The sequence below is a fragment of the Panthera uncia genome, chromosome C2 (assembly GCF_023721935.1).
Source record: "Panthera uncia isolate 11264 chromosome C2, Puncia_PCG_1.0, whole genome shotgun sequence".
NCBI classification, from domain to species: Eukaryota; Metazoa; Chordata; class Mammalia; order Carnivora; family Felidae; genus Panthera; species Panthera uncia.
The window spans coordinates 57,581,241-57,604,382 of record NC_064810.1 but is presented as its reverse complement, the minus strand read 5'-3'; the positions used below and the strand labels follow the sequence as shown (position 1 = coordinate 57,604,382).

General features: G+C 43.7%; 2 protein-coding genes across 3 annotated transcripts in view; one reads left to right on the top strand and one right to left on the bottom strand.

Moving 5' to 3' along the window:
- The first annotated feature begins 4,707 nt into the window (after window positions 1–4,707).
- Window positions 4,708–20,835, top strand: GCSAM (germinal center associated signaling and motility). 2 transcript variants are annotated; one of them, XM_049628168.1, is made up of 6 exons: window positions 4,708–4,834; window positions 12,177–12,221; window positions 13,236–13,282; window positions 15,488–15,516; window positions 16,408–16,645; window positions 20,356–20,835. In XM_049628168.1, the coding sequence occupies exons 1-6, from the start codon at window positions 4,806–4,808 to the stop codon at window positions 20,457–20,459; spliced, it is 492 nt and encodes a 163-aa protein (XP_049484125.1). In that variant the 5' UTR covers window positions 4,708–4,805; the 3' UTR covers window positions 20,460–20,835. The 2 variants fall into 2 exon arrangements, 1 of the variants encoding a protein (XP_049484125.1); XR_007457262.1 differs by lacking the exons at window positions 4,708–4,834; window positions 20,356–20,835 and adding an exon at window positions 8,338–8,603 and having other exon boundaries at window positions 16,411–16,498.
- Window positions 20,836–21,625: 790 nt separating this feature from the next.
- The window catches only part of CC2H3orf52 (chromosome C2 C3orf52 homolog), a 32,779-nt gene continuing 31,262 nt past the window's right edge, over window positions 21,626–23,142 (bottom strand). The window contains exon 6 of the mRNA XM_049628167.1: window positions 21,626–23,142. Within this exon, the coding sequence (XP_049484124.1) occupies window positions 23,138–23,142 (5 nt within the window). The 3' untranslated portion in view covers window positions 21,626–23,137.

Sequence of the window (23,142 nt, the reverse complement as noted above, 5' to 3'; positions counted from 1 at the left end):
CTCAGGTTATGATCTGGCTGTTCTGTGAGTTTGAGCCCCACGTCAGGCTCTGCGTTGGCAGCATGGAGCTTGCTTCAGCTTCTCTCTCTCCCTCTCTCTGTTCCCCACCGCCCTCCCCCCGCCCCCAACCACACACACACATCTGCGCTGTCTTCAACTTTAAAAAAAGACTTTTCTTTCTTACTTCATTGTTTCATTTAATTTACTGAGGACAGCATTTCCTGAATTTCAGATATTTCCAAGATAAGAAAATCTGCCACCTAACATCTTTCCTAGAGTTGATTACCTGAAGGTTAATGATAATTTGAATGGAGGTACTGTTAGAGAAATACAATGAAAAACAAAATCCCCTGCTGCCCCAGAAAATCTTTCTACAAAAGTAGAAACTTTCATTATTGAATAAGCACTAAACTGGGATGTGAGGCAAACCACAGGTAATTCACTAAGGAGACTGCAAAAACAGAAGAATCTTGCCCTTTTATGGAACCAAGCAGATACAATCCATTGTATACATTTTCTCAAGACTAACAATGACTAGTCCTAAACAAGAGAATTAACTGTACCACTTGCCACACATAATCCATCCTAAATTAATTTGGTAATGTATTTGCCAAATGTCCTTCAAAGAGAACATTTCCTCTTTTTAACTGGAAGTAGGCTTGTAATTTGGAGCTAGGTGCCCACTCAATTTCTGTGGCTATTCCCCAGAGGGAAACTGGGAGATTGCGTGTATATTCCTTGCTGATTACATTTCAAAGAGATAGCCTGCAGATCCTGATGGAAACATTCCCCGGCTGTTTACTCAGCCTTTCCAGAATTTATGTGCCTTTCAAATACATTAAGAACTTAAAAGTTTTCTAATGTAAAAGCTCTAAAAAGGGGGAGGGGGGGGCGGAGAATGTCTGCCCCCTCATTTTTAATGGAGAGAATTAGGCTTCTTATTTTTTAATTTGTATTTGCCCTTATAGTACTAAGATGTTGGAAATAATCATGTATTTTGCTTTGTGCATCAAGCCCCCCTAGATTGGCATTGCTCTCCTTTCGCTTACAGACCCTCCTCACTTCAGAATGTTTTCTCCTCCTAGGCAAGGATTATTGTCTTTCTTCCAGTTGGTAGTAATGCCATCCTGGAAATGCTCCACGGAGTCCCACTGAAGCCCCACTGAAGTCTGGGGAGCAGCTACAAGGGCACATAACTTACATACAGTAAAATGCACCCTTTTTGGTATAGAGCTATTTTAATTATGAGAAATGCACGTAGTCTGTTGCCACCACCACAAGACACAGAAGAACAACAGAAAAATTCCCTCCTACCCCTTGAAGGTCAATCCCTCCCCCACCCCTTGCTCCTGGCCACTGCTGAAGTGTTTTCTGTCCCTACCATTTTGCCTTGTGCTGAATGTCATTAAAGGTAGGCTTTAAGTCTGGCTTCTCTCACTTCGTATAACACACTCAAGATTCATTCGTGTTGTTGTATAGATTTGTAGTCTATTCCCTTTTTTTTTTTTTCAACGTTTTTTATTTATTTTTGGGACAGAGAGAGACAGAGCATGAACGGGGGAGGGGCAGAGAGAGAGGGAGACACAGAATCGGAAACAGGCTCCAGGCTCCGAGCCATCAGCCCAGAGCCCGACGCGGGGCTCGAACTCACGGACCGCGAGATCGTGACCTGGCTGAAGTCGGACGCTTAACTGACTGCGCCACCCAGGCGCCCCATGTAGTCTATTCCTTTTTATTGCTGGGCAGTATTGGATGGTTGTGACAATGGTTGTCTCGCCATTCACCCCTTGAGGATCATTTGGGTTATTTCCAGGGTTTGAGGGGCAATTCTGAGTAAAGCTGCTATAAACATTTGCAAACACGTTCTTAGAAATCTTATTTTTTATTTCACTTAGGTTACTACCTATGAGTGGGATTGCTAGGCTGTATAATGCTGCTATGCTTATGTTTATAAGAAAGTACCATGCTGTTTTCCAAAAAGGCTGAATCATTTGGCATTCCCATCAGCAATACGTGAGACCTCTCAAAGCCCTGCATCCCTTGTCAGCACTTGGTATTATCAATTTTTCTGGGTTTTTTCAAAGGTAGAAATTTTAATAGTTGTTAGCAAGAAAACCACAGACCCAAAATGCCATTACCTGAGTAATTACCAAGTCACCAAACAGAGACTTAATACCTAACTGCAGGTTCAACCTCCTCCAGAAATGTACATCTTCACTGGTAAATAAGGAATTTTCTGATCAACATCAGTGAAGTAATCTCTCACTCGGGCCCTCTTTATCCCCGAAGAAATGAGATAATCCACCGAATGAGACTCCCTGTCTTCCCCCTAAGGGATAGTGATCTTGCCTGAAACACTTCCTTCTTCTCTTTTGCTAATAACGTGCCTGCCCCACCCTCCTTCTATAAAAACCTTCCATTTTGCACAGCTCCTCAGAGCGTCTCTCTCTACTCGCTGGATGGGATTCTGTCCAATTCATGAATCGCTTATAAAGCCAATTAAATCTGCAGACTCACTTGTTTGAGCCTCTCTTTTTTTTTTTTTTTTTTTAAAGTTTATGTATTTTGAGAGAGAGAGAGAGCAGGGGAGGGGCAGAGAGAGGGAGAGGGAGACAAAGAATCCGAAGCAGTGTTAGCGGGGAGCACTGTTAGCACAGAGGCCAACACGGGGCTCAAACTCACAAACCATGAGATCATGACCTGAGCCAAAAATCAAGACTGTTAACCGACTGAGCCTCCCAGGTGCCCCAATTGACTTCCGTTTTTTAACATAAGTGTGTAAAAGTACCGCATTGTGGTTTGATTTACAGTTCCCTAGTGACTATGGTATTGAGCATTTTTTCATGTATGTATTTGCCATCTGTGTATTTTCTTTGGTGAAATGTCTGTTCAAGTATTTTGGCCATTTTGTTATTGGGTGTTTGTTTTCTTAGTGAATTTTGAGAGTTCTGTGTATGTTCTGGATAAATTCTTTTTATCAGATACATGTTTTGTTAATATTTTCTATTGGTCCATGGGGTGACTTAGTTTGTTTTAAACTTTTCTTGCTTTAAAACAAAGTTCCCCCTTTGATTTTTTTTTTTCCAAGACTACAAAGCGGTTTAATAAATTTAGGAATCTGAAGTGAAAAATTCCCATGGCCTGACCGTAATTGCAGACAGGGCTTCCCCAGAGCTCAGTGCTCTCATTGACCAATGGCTTCTGGTGAAGGCCAGTAGCCCAATTCCTTCAGAAGAATCTATCCTCGATTCTGACTGGCCTAAGAATTAAATTGACATGAGACAAATTAACAGGAGAAAAACAAAATTGAACAACATGTATATCTCCCATATACAAGGGAGAGACCCAGAGAAACTAAGTAACTTCCCCAAATGACTGGAGCCATAACCTTAAATACCATTTTCACATAAAGACAAAAGAAAATGTTGGGGTAGAGAGTCCAAGCAGGAGGAAAATGCACAGTAAACTAGGGTAACGCTGCTATGCAGATTTAATTGCCTTCTGCCTTAGTAACAGTTTCTGGAGATTTAGCGTTCCCCCTCCACCTGACACCCTTACACCTGGCGATTTCCCTTGTAAATGTAAATGTCTGTTGCAGTTGGGTAATTTCCACTTGATTTTCAGAGCTTGTTTTATGTCTGAAGTTTTTTTTTTAAGTTTATTTATTTGGAGGGGGGGAGCAAGACACAGAGAGAAGACAGAGAGAGAGAGAGAGAGAGAGAGAGAGAGAGAGAAACCCAAGCAGACTCCAAGCTGTCAGCATAGAGCCCGATGTGGGACTTGAACTTACAAACTGCAAGACCATGACCTGAGCTGAAATCAAGAGTCAGGTGCTTCACTGACTGAGCCACCCAGGTGTCCCTGTGTCTGAAGTTTCTTAAAAATAACTGATGTGATTTTGGAGTTGCAGGGGGTGTGGGTCCAGAGCAACAGCCAAGAAAGGATTCTTAAGACGTCTTTGGTGCAAAAATGTGATTTTGTTAAAACGCGGGGAAAAGACCCACGGGCAGGAAGATCTGCCCCAGGATTGTGAGGAGGGACTGATTATATACTTTGGAGCTGGGGAAGGTAAAGGCAAGGGGAAGTTTCCAAAGGATTTTCGTATGCTGAAGAAGACTCAAGGGATACTGGAGGCCTCGCTTTTGTCAGTCAAGCTAAGGTTGTTTTTCCCTCTAGCAAAGCCTTAACATTAAGGCAGTAGGAGTTCCTGGAGAAATATGATCCTCTGCCTGCCTCAAGTGTTTGTCGATGGGCTGCAGGTTCTAAGGAAACTTAAATTTATCTCCATATCCTTTTGCCTTTGTTTCCCATGTCATAACCAGCTTAAAATAACTAATATGCCAGGGGTGCCTGGGTGGCTCAGTGGTGTAAGCATCGGACTTGGTTTCAGCTCAGGCCATGATCTCTCGGTTTGTAAGTCCGAGTCGCCCACCATGCTCTGGGCCAAGAGCCTCAATGGGATTCTCTCTCTGCCTCTCCCCTGCTCATGCTCTCTCCCATTCTCTCACAATAAATAAATAAACTTTGGGGGAAAAAAATAATCAACACACTGAAGAGGCGTACCTTAGGGTGGCATAATTTGCTCACCTTCTCCATCTCTGACATTTTAGGAAGTTGTTCATGTGTGCACCTCAGACTCTCCTCCTCCTGGGGTCCTCCTCCCTGCTGCAGGGAGGAACACTTCTCATTTCAGCTCTCAGCTCTCTGCACTGGTGGCCGAGCTCCACAGCAGCCTGTAAGTCAGGGAGCTGCCCTCGCTAGAGCTGCAGGTTGGCTGAGGGGAAGTCACCAGGAGACCTGAGAAAATGGGGAACTCTCTGCTGAGGAAAAACAGGTGAGTCCAGACTCCCCAAGGGAAAGCAGGAGAGATGGGGCAGAGGAACGCAGCCAGAAAGAGAAAAAGAGGTTTTTGGGTGAGGGGAGGGAACTGGGTAAAGAACTGAGAAACATGAAGCACTTCTAGGTGTCAGACACTAAGTTCAATTCCTTATGGGTTTGGCCTTCTCCCCAGAATCAGTGCGAGCAGCTGGTGGAGAAGAGCTGAAAGGCAGAAGGACTTTATCAAGGGAAGTCAGGGCAGTCAACCATGACTTCAGAAATGGAACAACTTTCTGAGGGCTGGGAGGGGATGTTCTCCTGAGCTCTCAACACCTGCAGGGAGCTCAAAGACACCACTATTTTTTTTTTTTTTTAATTTACATCCAAGATAGTTAGCATATAGTGCAACAATGATTTCAGGAGTAGATTCCTTAGTCCCCCTTACCCATTTAGCCCATCCCCCCTCCCACAGCCCCTCCAGTAACCCTCAGTTTGTTCTCCATATTTATGAGTCTCTTCTGTTTTGTCCCCCTCCCTCTTTTTATATTATTTTTCTTTCCCTTCCCTTATGTTCATCTGTTTTGTCTCTTAAAGTCCTCATACGAGTGAAGTCATATGATTTATGTCTTTCTCTGACTGACTAATTTCGCTTAGCATAATACCCTCCAGTTCCATCCACATAGTTGCAAATGGCAAGATTTATTCTTTTTGATTGCCGATTAATACTCCATTGTATATATATACCACATCTTCTTCATCTATTCATCCATCGATGGACATTTGGGCTCTTTCCATACTTTGGCTATTGTTGATAGTGCTGCTATAAACATGGGGGTGCATGTGTCCCTTCGAAACAGCACACCTGTATCCCGTGGATAAATGCCTAGTAGTGCAATTGCTGGGTTGTAGGGTAGTTCTATTTTTAGGTTTTTGAGGAACCTCCATACTTTTTTCCAGAATGGCGGCACCAATTTGCATTCCTACCAGCAGTGCAAAAATGTTCCTCTTTCTCTGAATCCTTGCCAACATCTGTCCTTGCCTGAGTTGTTAATGTTAGCCATTCTGACAGGTGTGAGGTGGTATCTCATTGTGTTTTTAATTTGTTTTCCCCTGATGATGAGTGATGTTGAGCATTTTTTTCATGTGTCGGTTGGCCATTTGGATGTCTTCTTTGGAGAAATGTCTATTTATGTCTTTTGCCCATTTCTTCACTGGATTATTTGTTTTTTTGAGTGTTGAGTTTGAGAAGTTCTTTATAGATTTTGGATACTAACCCTTTATCTGATATGTCATTTGCAAATATCTTCTCCCATTCCATTGGCTGCCTTTTAGTTTTGCTGATTGTTTCCTTCTCTAAAAAACCAAAAGTTTTTTATTTTGATGAGGTCCCAGTAGTTCATTTTTGCTTTTGTTTCCCTTGCCTCTGGAGATGTGTTGAATAAGAAGTTGCTGCAGCCAAGATCAAAAAGATTTTTGCCGCTTTCTCCTCGAGGATTTTGATGGCTTCCTGTCCTGCATTTAGGTCTTTCATCCATTTTGAGTTTATTTTTGTGTATGGTGTAAGAAAATGGCCCAGGTTCATTTATCTACATGTCACTGTCCAGTTTTCCCAACACCACTTGTTGAAGAGAGTGTCTTTATTCCACTGGATATTCTTTCCTGCTTTGTCAAAGATTAGTTGGCCATACGTTTATGGGTCCATTTCTGGATTCTTTATTCTGTTCCATTGATCTGAGCATCTATTTTTGTGCCAGGACCATACTGTCTTGATGATTACAGCTTTGTAATAGAGCTTGAAGTCTGGGATTATGATGCCTCCCTCTTTGGTTTTCTTTTTCAATATTGCTTTGGCTATTCAGGGTCTTTTCTGGTTCCATACACATTTTAGGATTATTTATTCTAGTTCTGTGAAGAATGCTGGTGTTATTTTGATAGGTATGGTCTGCTTTGTTTTATTGCTAATACAAGCTATTTGTACTTTGAAGAAATTAGCCCTTTTCTCTTATTACAAAAAATATTTTTTTCTGTATATCTCATGCCATGCAGATATTTTATGTTTGCTTACTATTTTTTTAAATGTTTATTTATTTTGAGAGAGAAAGCGTAGGGGGGAGGGGGCAAAGAGAGAGGGAGACAGAGGATCTGAAGCAGGCTCTGTGCTGACATCACAGAGCCCAATGTGGGGCTCAAACTCACGAACCATGAGATCAGGACCTTAGCCAAAGTCAGATGTTTAACTGACTGAGCCACCAGGCACCCCTGTTTGCTTACTATTTCTTAAACATAACTGAATTAAATCTAGAAATCTCCTTGTTTTCTACCAATTTATGCTTAAAATTCTTTCCCCTTCTTAAGAAAAATCCACAGTATAATTTTTTGTTTGTTTTATTGCTTTACATGCAGCCCCATACATTCACTATATGGTGTCAAATACACACACACACACACACACACACACGCACACACACACACACACACACACACAATTTTTTTTCCCAAGTAGTTAATCAGTTGCCTCAGCATCTTCATTTCCATGCTAATTTAAAATATCTCCCTTAGAGGTGTCCGGGTGGCTCAGTCAGTTAAGCATCCAGGAGTCTTGATTTAGGCTCAGGTCATGATCTCATGGTTCACAGGGTAGAGCCCTATGTCGGGATTTTGTCTCTCACTTTCTGCGCATCCACTCACCCCGTCTTAAAATCAAAAATCTTAAAAAAATAAAAATAAATAAAATGTCTCCCTTAATATAATTTTTTAAAGTCTTATATTTATATTTACTGGGATGTGATTTTCAACTTCACCATCCAATCAGCACACCTTCATCATGGTTCTCCAGACCGGATTTGTTACAAAAGCCGTGGAAATCCCACCCCCACCCTCACTGAGCAGAGTGAGAGAACCTAGTTCTCTATGAGAGGAGCTCAGAGTCTTACTTACTGACTGGTGGTCCTCGGACAAGTTGCTTAACATTTTCAACCTTAGTTTTCTCATTGGTTAAAAAAAAATAGAATCATTATAACTACTTCATGGATTTAGTCTGAGATTAAATGAAATATATACAATGCCTGTGTTACATACATGTAGTAAGTGTGTGTGTGTGTGTGTGTGTGTGTGTGTGGAGAGAGAGAGAGAGAGAGAGGTTGAGAGAAAGTAATAAACAAACATAAGTAGTATTTTTTAGTTTCTTTTTCTCTATACTCTCAATTCTCCACAAATGGAAAAAAATGTTTATACAGAAGAAACCTAACCCAAACAATGAATAGATTTCTCTTTATTTAATCCTTTTTTCTCCTCTTGTCCCCTGTTCTCTGCCTTGGTGCTGTAAAAGATGAGGATTTACATGAGACAAAGCCAGTACCCTTCCCCATCCCTGTATACAGTCCTGAATGTTGTGCCCAGCAGATAGACTTCTCTATATACTGATACTCTCATGGTCACCATAAGGAATCCCGGCCATGTGGGAACAAATGATTTAGGACTGGTTGTGTATGGAGGTTGTTGGAGAATGTTAGTGGGCTGTTGCCATGGCAATGGAGAAAACATCAAATAAAAGGCTGCCATGTACATTGAGGAGGGGCTGTGAACAGATCTGAGGGCAACAAGCAGCAGCTGAGGCGATTCTGGAGCTACACACAAATGGTGGTTGGAAAACTTGTGAATTGAAGTGGGAAGCCTGGAAAGGAAGTACTTAGCTCATTCCTGATAGATTGCGTTTTAGGGGGCAACAGAATACTCATAAGATACCCTGGTCTGGAAAATCATACCTTCAAACAGAGAGCATCCAGGTGAGAACAAATCCAAGAAACCTCCCGGCCTTTGCCCATGAGGAGTGAAGTCTGTCAGGTCCTGAACTTCACATACTCCACATGGAGCACCTTATTTAGACCCAGCATCAGTCGTAATAACAGTAAATGTGAAGACAAGACAAAAACACTTTGAACCTTTGGAGAGGAGATGTACTAGGAACCTAGTGTGATCCCCAGCAACTAGAAATAAGATCGCTATTTCCTGCTGTCTCTGTTCATTTAACTCAAGTCCCTTTGTGCTCAAGCTCCATCCTGGACATTCCATTTGAAGCTCAAAGTTTCTATTTCTGAGGTGACCACATCTCCCACAGCATCACGATTGTTGAAAGGTTTGTGGAGAGAGACACTTGCAATTATCCTGATGCTGTTAAACCAAGACTCTTCTGACTACTCCCTTTGAGTGTCAGGGAATCACTCAAATATGAAAGTAGTGTCTCGGGGTCCAAGAATCCCAAAGGGTGGCAAAACCAGTTGTTTTGTGGCCTATAGAGTTATCTGCACTTTTCCTATGGTTTCAGGAGAAGCTTTTGAAAGAATATCAGTTAAAAAGCTACCACTGAGCCAAAGCTTCTGTTAGGAGTTAGACGCCCAAAGATTCCCCCCACCCCCAGCAGCATACATTTCTTCAGTGCAAGCTCAGGATCACATATTTGGGGGATATCATTGGACATATGTTAAAGCACACAGTCCAAAGAATGAAACAGACCAGAAGGGCCATGGCCATTATAACAAGGGAGAGACTGGGTGGACCAGGGGGCCAGAGAAGTTTTGTGTAAGAGACAGGAGCCTGGAATTGCTGGCACATAGCCTGGTGTCATGGAGACGCATCTGGCCTCCTTCAGGGAGGTTCTCTGAACCCATCCCAGACCAAAGCATCCAAGCCAAAGGGCAAGAATATGTTACAGAAAAGTTGAGTGGGGGAAATAACCAGTTTAAAAATAACGTTTGCCCATATTTAACTTTATTTAACCCTTACAATTCCATGAGGTAAGCAGGGGAAGTATCTTCATTTTACTGATGAAGAAACTGGCTCAAGGTTTCCAGAGACACTGACTGAGTAACTCAAACTTCAGTGTCTTTTCTCATCTTCCAAATCTGCCCCGTGAACCAGATTTCTTAGCAATTGGTGAGATTCCTTGGTTTCCTTCTAGCGTTTCTTTAGCCACAGAAACAGGAGATATAAACAAATGGCCAAAAGTAGCCCAAAGGGGAGGAATAACTACAGCCAACGCCTTTTAGCCCCCAAATTCTGATGGTACATAGACCCGAGGGGTTGTCAGAACACTCAGCCATGCTGACGCCCACAGCTTCTCCTCTCCTGCCCTTTCCAAGGGAACTCCTTGGGAAGATCACTAGGGATGATATCTCTGAGTGACATTTTACACTTTACATAGTGTTACAGGTACATGCAGTACTTTATAAAGGACCCTCACATTTAACTCTGTAGGTAGCTGACTATGACTCAAATTCAGAAAGATGCCCAGAATGATACTTAGACTTCAGGCTGGATATCTGACCGCAAAAAGATCCTGGGCCTTTCTGCCATAAAATAGATCACAAGTCCTGTTGATTTACCTATGCCTTGAATCAAGGAGGTAGATTTGAGGATCTGAGCCAGTTAGAGATGCTCTGTTCTTGGCTACTCATTCCTTTATGAAATACTTATGGAAAATAGATTTACTGTGTGCTCCATATTGTGGCATGTGCTGGCAAATAAATATGGTCCCCAGCTCTATGACGCTAATGTTCTAGTGTAGGATGTCAACAAATGAACTGTTAAATAACAAAATTTAACCAAGTAAATTTGCAAACCTAGTCGTCTGTATTAAACGATTCATTAGCCAGGCAACACTTCATCTAGCAAGTCGAGAGGCTCTCCAAGGAGTTACACAAAATGGAAGGTTTTTATAGAAGAAGGATGGGAATTAGGACCACCTGGGCAGCTCAGTCAGTTAAGTGACTGACTCTTGATTTCGACTTGGGTCATGATCTCACAGTTTGTGGGATCGAGCCCTGAGTCAGGCTCTGTGCTGACCGTGTGGAGCCGGCTTAGGATTTTCTCTTTCCCTCTCTCTTTCTCTCAAATAAATTAGTAAATATTAAAAAAGAATAATAAAGTGAAGAAAACTAAATTTTAAAAAAGTTATTAGCGGGGTACCTCGGTGGCTCAGTTGGTTAAGCTTTTGGCTTCATCTCAGGTCATGATCTCCTGGTTTGTGAGTTTAAGCCCAGAGTCAGGCTCTCTGCTGTCATCATGGAACCTGCTTCAGATCTTCTGTCCCCCTCTCTCTCTACCCCTTCCCCTCTCACACTCTATCTCTCTCAAAATAAATAATAAAACATTAAAAAAAAGTTATTAGCAAAAGAAAAGAACTATTTCTCGGGGTGCCTGAGTGGCTCAGCTGGTTAAGCATCCAACTTTCGATTTTGGATCAGCTCATGATGAGCCTCATGTGGGGCTCCGCCCTGGGCATTGAGCCTGCCTAAGATTCTGTCTCCCTCTCCCTTCATCCCTCCCTCTCCCCTGACTTAAGCACGTTCTTTGTCTCTACCAAAAAAAAAAAAAAAAAAAAAAAGAATTATTCCAGGCGAGGCCACTTTCTAAGGGGAAAAACAACGTGTCTTTATCAGGCAGATTATCTCACTTTTTTACGGGACGGAGAGGGCCCAAGTGACAGACTCATTGGCATAAAGAAATCCTGGCTGACGGGTTAAGACTACATTTATGGAGGAGGTTGAAACTGCAATTAAATTATATATTAAAGGGCACCTGTGTGGCTCAGTCATTAAGCATCTGACTTTGGCTCAGGTCATGATCTCACAGTCTGTGAGTTCAAGTCCCACATCGGGTGAGCCCAAGACCCACTTTGAGTAAAACACAATCTCCACTTCGAGTGAGCCCAATTTCTCTCCCTCTCTCCCCACTCTCCTCTCTCTCTCTCCTTCTTCCCCTCCTGGGATTCTTTCTCTCTCAGCCCCTCAATCAATTGTGCACCCCCCCCAAGAAAAATTATGTATTAAGCACCAGTTTGAGAACTCAGTCTAAGTGACACCATTTTGGGCCTGTGTTGCTTTGAGGTGTTTTTCTTTTTCAAAAGAACAATTATAATATGGTATAAATTGGAGAAATTCAGAGTGCTGTAGAACTCTATATAAATATTACATAACCTATACCTGAAAGAAATCTCTAAAACATCCATGTACTTACACCTTGATTTCCTAGAGATAACTCACGTGTCCTTCATCACAAGAGTCCAAGCAAATCATTAAAATCAGTCATGAGCAAGCCCTTTCCCTTTGCTGGGAATACAGCCAAAAGTCCCTTCCCTGATTAGGAGTTGATAAGCATCATCTTCATATTTCAAAAGGTCAGTTAATGTCCTGGAAGGAAGGAGTCATTCTAGCATGCTAAATGTGTCCAAGTCATCTACAATAAATACTGTCTTGGGGTAAGAGAAAAGGTTTTTCACAGAAATGGCAAAGGGAAGAGAGTGACCTAACAAAGCTGCAGAAACCAACATTGTGATTTGTGTCATCTCACGGTTATTTTAGATGCTGGGACTGCTACATTGCTGAAGGTTGTCTCTGCCTTCCGTGGTGAGTGGAGAATTATTTCATGAGTTATTTCCCTAAGTGTGGTTTCAATGTGGTATTTGCTTTAAATCACCTGTAACTGCCCACTGTCTGTGGCCACAGTGGAAGCCTGTCACTACCCGGACACAGTCATCTGAGAGTCAGTCAGGGAAGTGACAATTTGAGTTTGGTGAGAAACAGGAACAATAGTCTTGATAAGCGCTCCTCAAACAAGAAAGCCTCAGAAGCAAGAATTAAACTGGCTACCAATGCAGAGAAAGACCCTTGAATCCCACTGCTAGTCCCAGAATCCCCATGTACAGAAGCATACATTTCTGTCCCTTGCACAGAGAACTTACAGCCAGGGTGGTCATATAATTCATCCTCTGCACTGAGAAAGCTTTGAGAGTGAAAGAGACTCTAAAAATAGTTTAGGGTCCCTAAATGACTGATAAGGACGTTAACTAGACCATCTAAGCAAAGTAGAACACACAGTCATGCTCCTTGGAGTAAATGTCATCATCTCTTGAGATGATAAGGAGCATCCATTACATTTATACTGTGTTTTTCTGGAGTGGGGGCATCATCTCTACAGAGCAGTTACCTCTGTGTTCATATGGGAGCTGTTTGTTTGCTTGTTTGCTTGGAGATCACAGACTGAGCTTGGGGTTGGAACTGGAAATAATCTTGGCTCCTTATCTCACATGATATAAAAGAAATTGAGATTTTGTTAGAAGAAAACATCCCCCAAATAGTTACCTATAACATCATCATGGTTCTCCATTTACAAACCAATTCCACCTCAGCCTTAGAAAAAGGAGAAGGGAGGAGAAAGACACACACACACAAAGGTGTAAATTTCTCCTTGGTCTTATCCTTCCTTTTTCTTTTTATCTATCTTCCTTTGCCCCTATGCTGAAGGGGGTATACCTTTAACAAATGAAAGACTCAAAGATAAGGTTTTAGAGTTGAGTGTAATTTCCTTGGAGAGTTGCTGAACACTGAATCAACCAATTTTCTTTCCTTTTCTTTTTTCAGGAAAAAAACACACGGTTTTGAAGCAAAGCCGGATTCCGATAAGGAGAGTAAGTCATTGCTTTCTCTTTCCTACTTTTGATAGACTTACATTTCCAACTGCCCTTTCTCTGCGCTTCCAAAGCTCCCTGGGCATTATTTCCAGTGTAATACCTTCCACATCGGTCTGAGTCATTTGTCCAGTTGCTGGTCCCCGTCTCCACTAGACTGTGAGCTCATTGAATCAGGAGCTGGTGTGACTCCATATCTCCCTGAGGTCTGGAAGCTGAAGGGGTTAACTGGGAACAATAACTGGAGAGTTAGAGGTGCCAGGTGCTTCCAAGAGACTGCAAGGAGGCCAGTGCGGGCACAGAGAGCACTCAGGAGGGGCATGGCCTTGTGGTCAAGCTTAGGACGGGGGCTTTTGTCTTGAGAACCGCAGGACTATTTTAAGGAAGGGTGGGTGTGATGGTGTTAGCCTTAAAAGACATGGCCTGGGTGGCTGTGCAGAGAACTAATTGTGTTAGGGAGTGGCAAGAACAGATGCTGGAAGATCACTTAGGAGGTGAGGCAACGGTCTCTGGAGACAGAACAGGACTGAAGCCAAGAAGAAGGAATTTGAGAAGGAGAGGGTAGCGAATAGCATCACGTGTGAGAAAGAGAGAAAGCATAGGCATGAGGACAGGCCACTGGATTTCTGAAGAAGAAAAATGAAGGAGTTTTGACTTTGCCTTACTGGGTTGAAAGAGCGGAGCCTAATTCATTCACTCTGAGTCTTATCAACTAGTTTTGTAAAGTATGAAAACGGAATAATATGGCCCTCCCATCCCTAGCGTCACCAGGGGAATCATGGGTTCCTGGAAACCCCAATCTCCATCAGAGCCAAACCCGGTAGAAATAAGACCTCTAATGCCAAAACTCGCAGGCTTTTCTTTCTTTCTTTTTTTTTTTTTTAATTTTTTTAATGTTTACTTTTTTATTTTTGAGAGAGAGAGAGAGCATGAGTGGGGGAGGAGCAGACAGAGAGAGAGAGAGAGAGATAGAGGGAGAATCCGAAGCAGCCTCCAGGCTCTGAGTTGTTAGCACAGAGCCTGACGTGGGGCTCGAACCCATGAACCCTGAGATCATGACCTGAGCTGAAGTCAGACGCTCAACCGACTGAGCCACACAGGCGCCCCTTGGAGACTTTTTTTGTAGTGATAATCAGGGACGTCCTAGATGGCCATGGGAATTTATGGAGATAGGAGCATCCGGGATGTCAGTCCTGAGGAAATGCAAATCCATAATAATAAATCAAGTGGCCTGCAAGGGCTTACCCACCTTCTGTGTAGGATGGCACCATGCAGCTTCCGTGGGAAAGCTCACGTTTGCTGATCGAGCTGATGTGTTTGTGAAGGGGGAGCAAGTCCATTTGCCTCTTTACTGAGGGGCCAGAGCCAGTTGGTTTTAAATAAACCGTTTTTTGATAAAGTGCCCTGCTTTTGTTTGTATCTGCTAGCAAATTCAGGAATGGGAAAGTTCAATTTAAGAGTTTGCTTCTGAAGGGACACCTGGGTGGCTCTCTTCGTTGAGCATCCAACTCTTGATTTCAGCTCAGGTCATCATGCCTTGGTCGTGGGATCAAGCCCAAGTCAAGCCCCAAGTCAAGCCTTGAGTAGGGTCCCTATGTAGGCATAGAGCTTGCTTAAGATTCTCTCTCTCCCTCTGCCCTCTCCCCCACTCATGCTCTTTCTCTGCCTCTTCAAATAAAAAAAAGAAAGAAAGAAAAAGAAAAGAAAGAAAGAGAGAGTTTCCTTCTGTCAAGCTTTTCTTGAGCACCAGCCCCTGCATGACGGTCATCCCCTCACCTGCGTAGACACCACAGCCCTCCTTTGCATTGTGGATCCTCTGAGGCCCTGGTCTGTCCCCTACGCTAGCCTGTGAGCCCCTTGAGGACAGGAAATGTTTCTGATTTTTCTTGGTCTCCACAGTACCTGGTACAGGGCGGGTCTGCGATGAATTTTGTATGAGGGATGGAGGGAATTGTGATTTCCTTTCCAATGCCCCACCGAATGTGTTTCCCTCCATGCAGCCTCTCAGCCCCAGCACGGCTCTGCTGTATCTTGTTTAGATAGTGCCGTCACTCCCCAGGGGTGTGCTGCAGGTCAGGATAGCCTGATGGGCTATCATGTGGCTCTCTGGATGCTTATATCCGAGTGTTTGCCCCGCCACTCCCCATCCTCTGTCCTCAAACCCCCCGTGACCTGAAATTCATTGAGTGTATTTTCTTTCTCCAGATACAGAAATGTCATCTGCTCCCATCCAGGTAATGCAAACATCTCTGAACCTTTTTCTGAGATGATGACGGAAATGCGGACACCCCCGATGGCAGAAATTGGCCTCCAAGACCCCTTCAAAGCTCGATATGAAAGAAAAACTTTAGGTGCCAATGCTTGCTAGCCCAGGACCCTGTACGGGGCCCGAGGGCAGCAGCAGCCGCCACCACTGTTGTTATACATCTTATTGAAAGGAACTAATATACACGGAGCCCTTGGTTGACACCAGTGTGCTGAGGGCTTTGCCTGTAGTGTCCACGTAACTGTTACAGCAACCCTCTAAGATTGGCACTATGATCTCCTCTGTTTTACAAATGAGAAAACTGAGAGATTGAGTGATATTCTCCCGAAGCCAGACAACTGACAAGAGGGGCAAAGACATGATTCAAAACCAAGCCTCCATCCCAGATCCAGGCTCTCCCTCTTAGATTTGCTGCTTTGCTTTTTATCTCCTGAGATGCCGCTGACTAGGAACCTCTCTCGAGTGGTTTCCCTTTTTAATAATGCCAAAGTCTCTAGAATGAGTGGTTAAATATCATAACCCAGCCAAGTGAAGGTATCCTCAGATTGTTCTGTTATGTATGAATAGGCTGCCTTCAGGGCCTGAGATTTGGGAATTACACGGAGTGGTCAGGGGTCACTCTGGAACATGGAGCAGAGAAGACATGCCTGAGTAGGCCGAATACTCCAGAAAGCATGAGCTCTCTGGTGGCCTGGGCTAGGGGTTGGAGTGGGGACAGCCATTTAGGAAAAACATCTAAGAGATGGGGGGAGAGATGGTCATGGAAGACAGACTTTGCCCCGGGTCAGGTCTGGGTTGAGCCTAGAGTATAAAGGGAATGGCAAGAAATCCACTGTTGATGAGGCTCTTCTTTCACCAGCAGGATAATGCTGACCAGAGGTCCTTAGAAGATCTCTCCTACACCCTCATCAATCACAGCGTCCTTGGAAGAAGGTCATCAGGGATCTCTGGGGCATACTATGAGAACATTTCCCCCAACACCAAGAGACCCAGGGAGTTCTTGAGAAGAACCGAGACGTCGTATGCACTTCTCCATGTGCCTTCCTCCCCAAGGCATTTGCCCTCCCCAGAAGATGAATATGAACTTCTCACTCCTGGTAAAATCTCCTTCCACTCCCTTCGTCAGCCACATCCACCTATGTTACCTTCTGAGATTCGGGTTTCTTGTTTAAAATGAAATAGACCAGAACTTGTCTAATTACCAGTAAATAAAAGCTGGGGGTATAGAGATCTGGTTGAAGCAGGCATGGGGCACAGAGCCCTTACGGGGCATACGCATGGGCACACACACACACACACACACGCCACCCCTTTCTACAGAGATCTCTGCAGAATGTGGTTTACAAACCACAGGGATCCTTAGATCCTACTCAATATTCATCCTACAAAGACCAACCACTTATCCTAAACACCACTCTTTGAGAAGGGAGTGGCCATCTTTGATTCCAAATGGCTTTGGGAACTGGCTGCTTTGCTCAGTGGTGGGAGGGGCTTCTTGGTCTTCTACAGCTGGGAGCATCACAAAGAGTCTGCTCCTGTGTCCAGGTTCTTCTCATAAAATGTCTACATAATTACCTTCTGAAGTCACAAGGAAGCATTACCCATCATACTAAGCATGCCAGGGGGGTCTACTCATTCCACACGTGGGCCCAACTCTTCACCTGGAGCCTTCAGGGGGCGGGGGGAGTAGGGGGAGGCTGGGTGCGTTCCTCTCACTCCATACCACTCAGCGATGGTCTTTGCATAGTGTCCTTTGACTTGTTGGCCCTCATGGCTTTGTCGGTTACATGGGTTGAATCAGTAAGTTCTAAGCCAGGTTTTTATATAATTTTTAGTATAATTTTAATCCATATTTTAAACCTTGTATTTCTCCCTAGAAATATCTTAATAAGAAAATCATAGCATTAGAGCATGGTAGAGTAGAAAGACCTATGGAGACACTCTAATGCCACCATCCCTTTTTTGCTCAGAGAGGATAAGTAGGCCAATGTAACTTTGCAAGTTACTGACAGAACTTTATCCAGAGCCCGATTTCCTGGCTCCCGATTCCACACTCTTCCAACATACTACATAGAAGAGCCTCTATTTAACTGTGTGGTGTATATGTGGATTAATTCATATGTCATGTATAAAATATTAATCAAATGTCTACATGGGAAAAATAACACCCCCACACACATACCCCTTCTCCAATGAGCCTTTCTCTGTATGTTCTGATTATTTTTCCTAGTTTTTTTCTCATTGTTCCTAGAATTCTGTCTACTCCCTAAAACAGGGGTCAGTACACTGTGGCCCACAGGCCAAACCTGACCTAGTGCCTTTTTTTTTTAATAAGTAAATTGTTATTGGAACACGGCCATGCTTATACATGTTCATACTTTCTATGGCTGCTCAAACACAGAAGACTTGAGTCGTTGTTGACACACACTGAGGTCCTGCAAAGCCAAAAATATTTATTTTTTTGCCCTGTTCAGGAAAAAAAAAAAAAAAAAAAAAAAAAGTTTGCAGACCCCAGGCCTAAATGGTCATATTTGGAGAGAAACTCAACACAAATGTGTTTGGGTTTTGTAACTCATAAGAGCTGATACCAGTAACCTGGCATGAAAATATTAAACCACAATTTATATGAGACCAAGAATAATTAGCAAATTAGCCTATTTCTATATTCACACCTGTGTTCTCAACTTCCTGTTTTAAGCCACGGCCATTGTCCTAATTTTAGGGATGTTAAAACAGCAAGAAGTTTGTTGACAAGGTAGTGGATATGTTATGTGTTTAATCACTGTTTTGACCCCAAAACTAACCAAGGTTAAATAACTGCTATTTAAAATGTGCTAAATGCCAATGAGGATAATAAATCTGGTCCCATGAGGCTGGATGTGCCAACACAGGTTTGCTGAGACTTCAGCCAGTTGGTGGGCTTCAGCTAAGAGCCAATCACATCTGGGCATCTTGTCTTCTGCTAACTTCCTGTTTTCACCAAAGTTCTCTCACATGGAACTCTAACTTTGACCCTTGGCCAGGGTTCACTTAGGGGAAAGAGTGTGGACATTAGAGTCAGATAATCGATGATTCAAATCCTGGTTCTACCTCCTTCTCCCTCTATGACCTTGAGCATGTAACTTGAAGGCTCAGCTTTAACACCCATCAACAGGAGGGCTGCATCTAATGTATGTAGTTGATTTACCACAGACCCTGAATAAATTATCTCAAAGAGCAAAGAGAAACAAAAAAACTTCACGATGTCTGAGGAAAATCACGTGTTGATGTGCTTGATGATCAGGGTCACCCAGCTGTCCTCCAGGGAGAGAGAAACACAATCGCTGGGTTTTATACTGGAATTTTTCATTTGGACTTTGGACCTTTACTGAAGTTGACCGGTTTATAACTTTTTAGTACAATGGAAGTTATACAAATTTGAGTCTTATCCGTGAAAGTATTATTTGTCCCAAATAGTATATACCTTTTATCAGCAATACATTAAGCATAAATGCTTAACCAAAGAAATTTGTTCTTATAGTGACATTTAGAGGGATTACAAAAGGGAATTATTTTTGAGCAGGAGAGCCCTTTGGGAGGGCTTTGGAATCCCTACTATGTCTGTATATAATGCTGATCCTGTTTTCCATGGATTTCAGGATTTCTGATGAAAGCTGTGAAGCCCTTTTTCCTGAAAATGCACATTCACACACACACACACACACACACACACACACAATATGTTACACAGTTTAGGTTGTAGAGGTCATCCATCAGGGAAAGAATTCCTGTGTTCTGGATAAGACACTGAGGTTGAAGATCTAAACTTGTCCTTGAGGGAGCACAGATATAATCAGAAAACTCCCTTCCCCCTCGCCGGTCTCACACCTGTACATGGCCAGTACACAAAGGCACATTTTATACAGCCACTGCAGGTTTGGTGGTTTCCGTTTTATGTTCAGAGTAGCATCTATAAATAATCCCTTAACCCGTGAATAAATTCTTATTCAGAACAGAAGAGAGGTACAAGAAAAGGGCAGGGTCAGGAAAATCTACCGTTGACAATAAATGCAAACGCTGACATTTTTAGGACAACCGCAGGTGACGGGTGCTTCGAATACTCGCAGGAATGGAAGGGCATAGGTAGAACAGGACAGATGAGTCCCCAGGTTACCGCAGGAGCCTTCAGAGAGAAGAGATTCTGCTCACATTTCTCTGACTCTGTTCTTTTTCAAGCCAGCCTCTTGTGTTCAGAAAGCAACTTGAAAGTCATTTGATCTGAGCATACCTCAGTTCTGCCATCTGTTAAATGGGTCAGTATAAGTTCTTCCCCCTTTTACACAGAGGGTGCTTTTTGCAAGGCACTTGGGGAAGCACTGAGTGGTCTTTACCATCCCAGAGAGTCTTCTACAGTCTGATGGTGACACCTGTCAACCCATCCCTTCCCCCCTCACTGCCTGTGCTCTTTGTGGCTTCCCAGACATCAGCCAAGCCTGAACTGAGCAGGACCTTGGGGTGTCTGCCAAAGTCGGAGGCCACTGATGGTGTGCAGTTGCCCCGTGGGCTGGACTTTGCCCCCCAAAATGGTGGAACTCTAAGCTCACTCTTCACTCTCTCCAGACCTCGGTTTCCTAAATAGACGATGAGGGGACTACCTTCTGAGGCTAAGAATACATGGTCTCTAACGATAACCGAAAGGCGAAAGGATGTCTGAGGACTCCACTGCCAGCAGTGCGGTGACAGCATGAATTAGTTTATTTTAAAGCAATGAAACAGTAACGGGAGCAGAGAAGGGAAGGTTCAGAGAGACTTCTCTCATTTTTCTCAGCACTGACCAGACTCTGGATGGAGCAGGAGTCCACGCAGAGCCCACATCTAAAAGAGAAAAGACAACACGTGAACCTCATCCTCAGAAGACACAAACACGTGTAAAGGAAAGCAAATCTATTTATTCAAACCCCACTGATGTATGCTGACCACTCGTTTCTCTGACTGCCCACAACCCTACAGTTTGTCTTTATTTTTCACACCGGGCTGTTTTTTTCCTACTGTTTCCCACTTGGTCTGTGCAAAGTCTCAATGCCTAACAAGACCAGCAGCTTCTTTTCTTGTAATCGGTCTCTCTTGTAATTGTTTGCAAAGCACATTAAAAAAAAAAAATCTACAGAACTAAGTTAAATTGAGAGGCAAAAAAGAATTGGACACATGGGTAGAATTTTTCTTGGGAATAGGAGAAGGGGCACATCCCACTGATCTGGCTGTCTCCTTCCTGTCCCTAAATGACTTCCAGAAAAGATCGGTGCCTCTTCTTTTTTTTTTTAATTTTTTTTTTAGCGTTTATTTATTTGAGAGACAGAGCATGAACGGGGGAGGGTCAGAGAGAGGGAGACACGGAATCTGAAAGAGGCTCCAGGCTCTGAGCTGTCAGCACAGAGCCCGACGCGGGGCTCGAACTCACGGACTGCGAGATCATGACCTGGGCCCAAGTCGGCTGCTTAACCGACTGAGCTACCCAGGCACCCCGGTTTCTCTTCTTAAATCTTTCAATTGCTTCACAGATAGTTGTTGAAACCTTACCATGCACCAGGCATTGTGCTCACCGTTAAGATGTGTGGCGACCCATAAACTCATCTCCGATTGCAGAACAGTGTATATGTGAGTGCCATTTTTTTTCCAGACACCTCAAAATGCTTTAGTCACAAAGTTCAACTCTTTCCACAGCACATGAACCAAAGAGCCACACCTATGGAAAGTCTTCTGTGTGATTCACAAGGGGTCAAAACCCAAGAAAAGGTACTTGCCTCTCAGGAGAAGGGAAAACCACACCATCCTGTCTCCACACAGGAACAGGTCCTTCCTTCTGGCCCCAGGCCCTTGAGACACCTGGTCCTACTGGGAGAGCCCTGGGAGGAACTGGAAGGTAGAGAGAGGGCCCCTCCCCGCTCTCACTGGCAAGGAGGAGGACCCAGCCCACCCCAGCCCATCCAGCTCAGTCATACTCAGAAGGGGAAGCTGCCCTCAGGGAAATGAAAAAAATCATTTCCAACACCATTAACTGCAAGAAAATGCCAGCCCAAATCATGGCCCTGGAGAGTCAACAGCTACGAAGCAATAGTAATGTGACAATGACCACGCAAAAATAATTTATTGTAAATATTTTTAAATCCTTCTCCATTAAAGTTACTCATTACATTCTACAAAGTACAAACACACTAAGATTTACATTTGACATGTAAAAAAATAAAGAGGAAGAAGGGAAATTCACCTATTTTGCTAGTTTAAGGAACTATCCTCAAAATGGCACACCAAGTTTACAATAAATGCACCCTCTAGTTAAATAAGAAAGCAAATTCACATTTTCCAGAGTCCTGGATCTCAAAAAGACCAAGGCAAATCTGGCCTGACACGCACATTTGGACACAACCCCATATACAATAGCCCCTCATACTGATGTCCACCCACAGCCAATTTAACTGAGACACCGGGGCTAAGACTCTTATTATATGATCACAACACTCTCTCTTGGAAAGTTTCCAGCAAATCAATTTTCCCCACAAAACAAATACTGTGCTTCCTCGTGCTAGGCAATTCTGTACCCACAGATGATCAACACAGTCACTAATGCTCCCCTCAGCCGGCAAACAAGTTGGCATTAAGCCTCCAACAGTTTCTTTCCAACAGAGTTGGAAACTGCTTCAAACCATCTTCAATAAGATAAAGCATCATTGCCTGAAGACACAGAGTTTTATAGGAAGGCCAGTAACATTGGACAATAAAAATCCCGGGTGTAGTATCTACAGCACATGGCTAGGCAGCCTTAATGTTTCTCGGATGGAAGTGTGACAAACTGTAAATTGGCAAAACTATCCCAAATGATAGCTGTGTGTTCAAACCCCCAAGCTTACAGGGACCCACTTTCCAAAAGTGGGGTTCAGGAGTCACGGGAGCAATAAGATGGGAAATAAACACGCGTGGTATTTCCGAAGCTATACATAACACAGGGATAGCGGATAATGTGGCCAAGGCCGGTTTGCGAAGATCTGCAGGTCACGGAAATAGACACAGAACTCTGCCGCTCTGGTCTTCTCCAGTGCCTTCCTCACAGTCTTGCTTGGAGGTAGATCAAATATCACATCGGGAGTGGGGGAATGGGAGGGGATTTCAGAGAGCGAGGGGCTCAGTTGTCCCTCACCCCTGCCTACCTACTGTGTTCTCTTTCCACCAGCACAGGCTGAGGAGATCCCGCCTCAAAGGTCACCTTTGCACTAAAGTGAAAGTGTCCACATGTGGGTGGGGGCAACTAGTGCTCCAAGAATAGCAGTAGCCCCACGTGGCAAGCTCCGCCCACCTACCCCGTTACCCCCCCTACCCCACCCCCAACCCCACTGTGGGCTTCCTGCCTTTGTCAAGGCTGAACCCAGCTGCAGTAGCTCGCAGGTGCTGTTTTGCTGGAGACGGAGCCAGACCTCATAAACGCAGAATGGGGGGGAGAGGCCATTGCCAGCCCTTCCACGTTAATTCACAGGATCCCTTCTGGAAAATGACATGAATTCTCTCATCCCCAAACTCAGTGAAGCACTGCTTTCAGATACAGACTGGTATCCACTGCTTCATT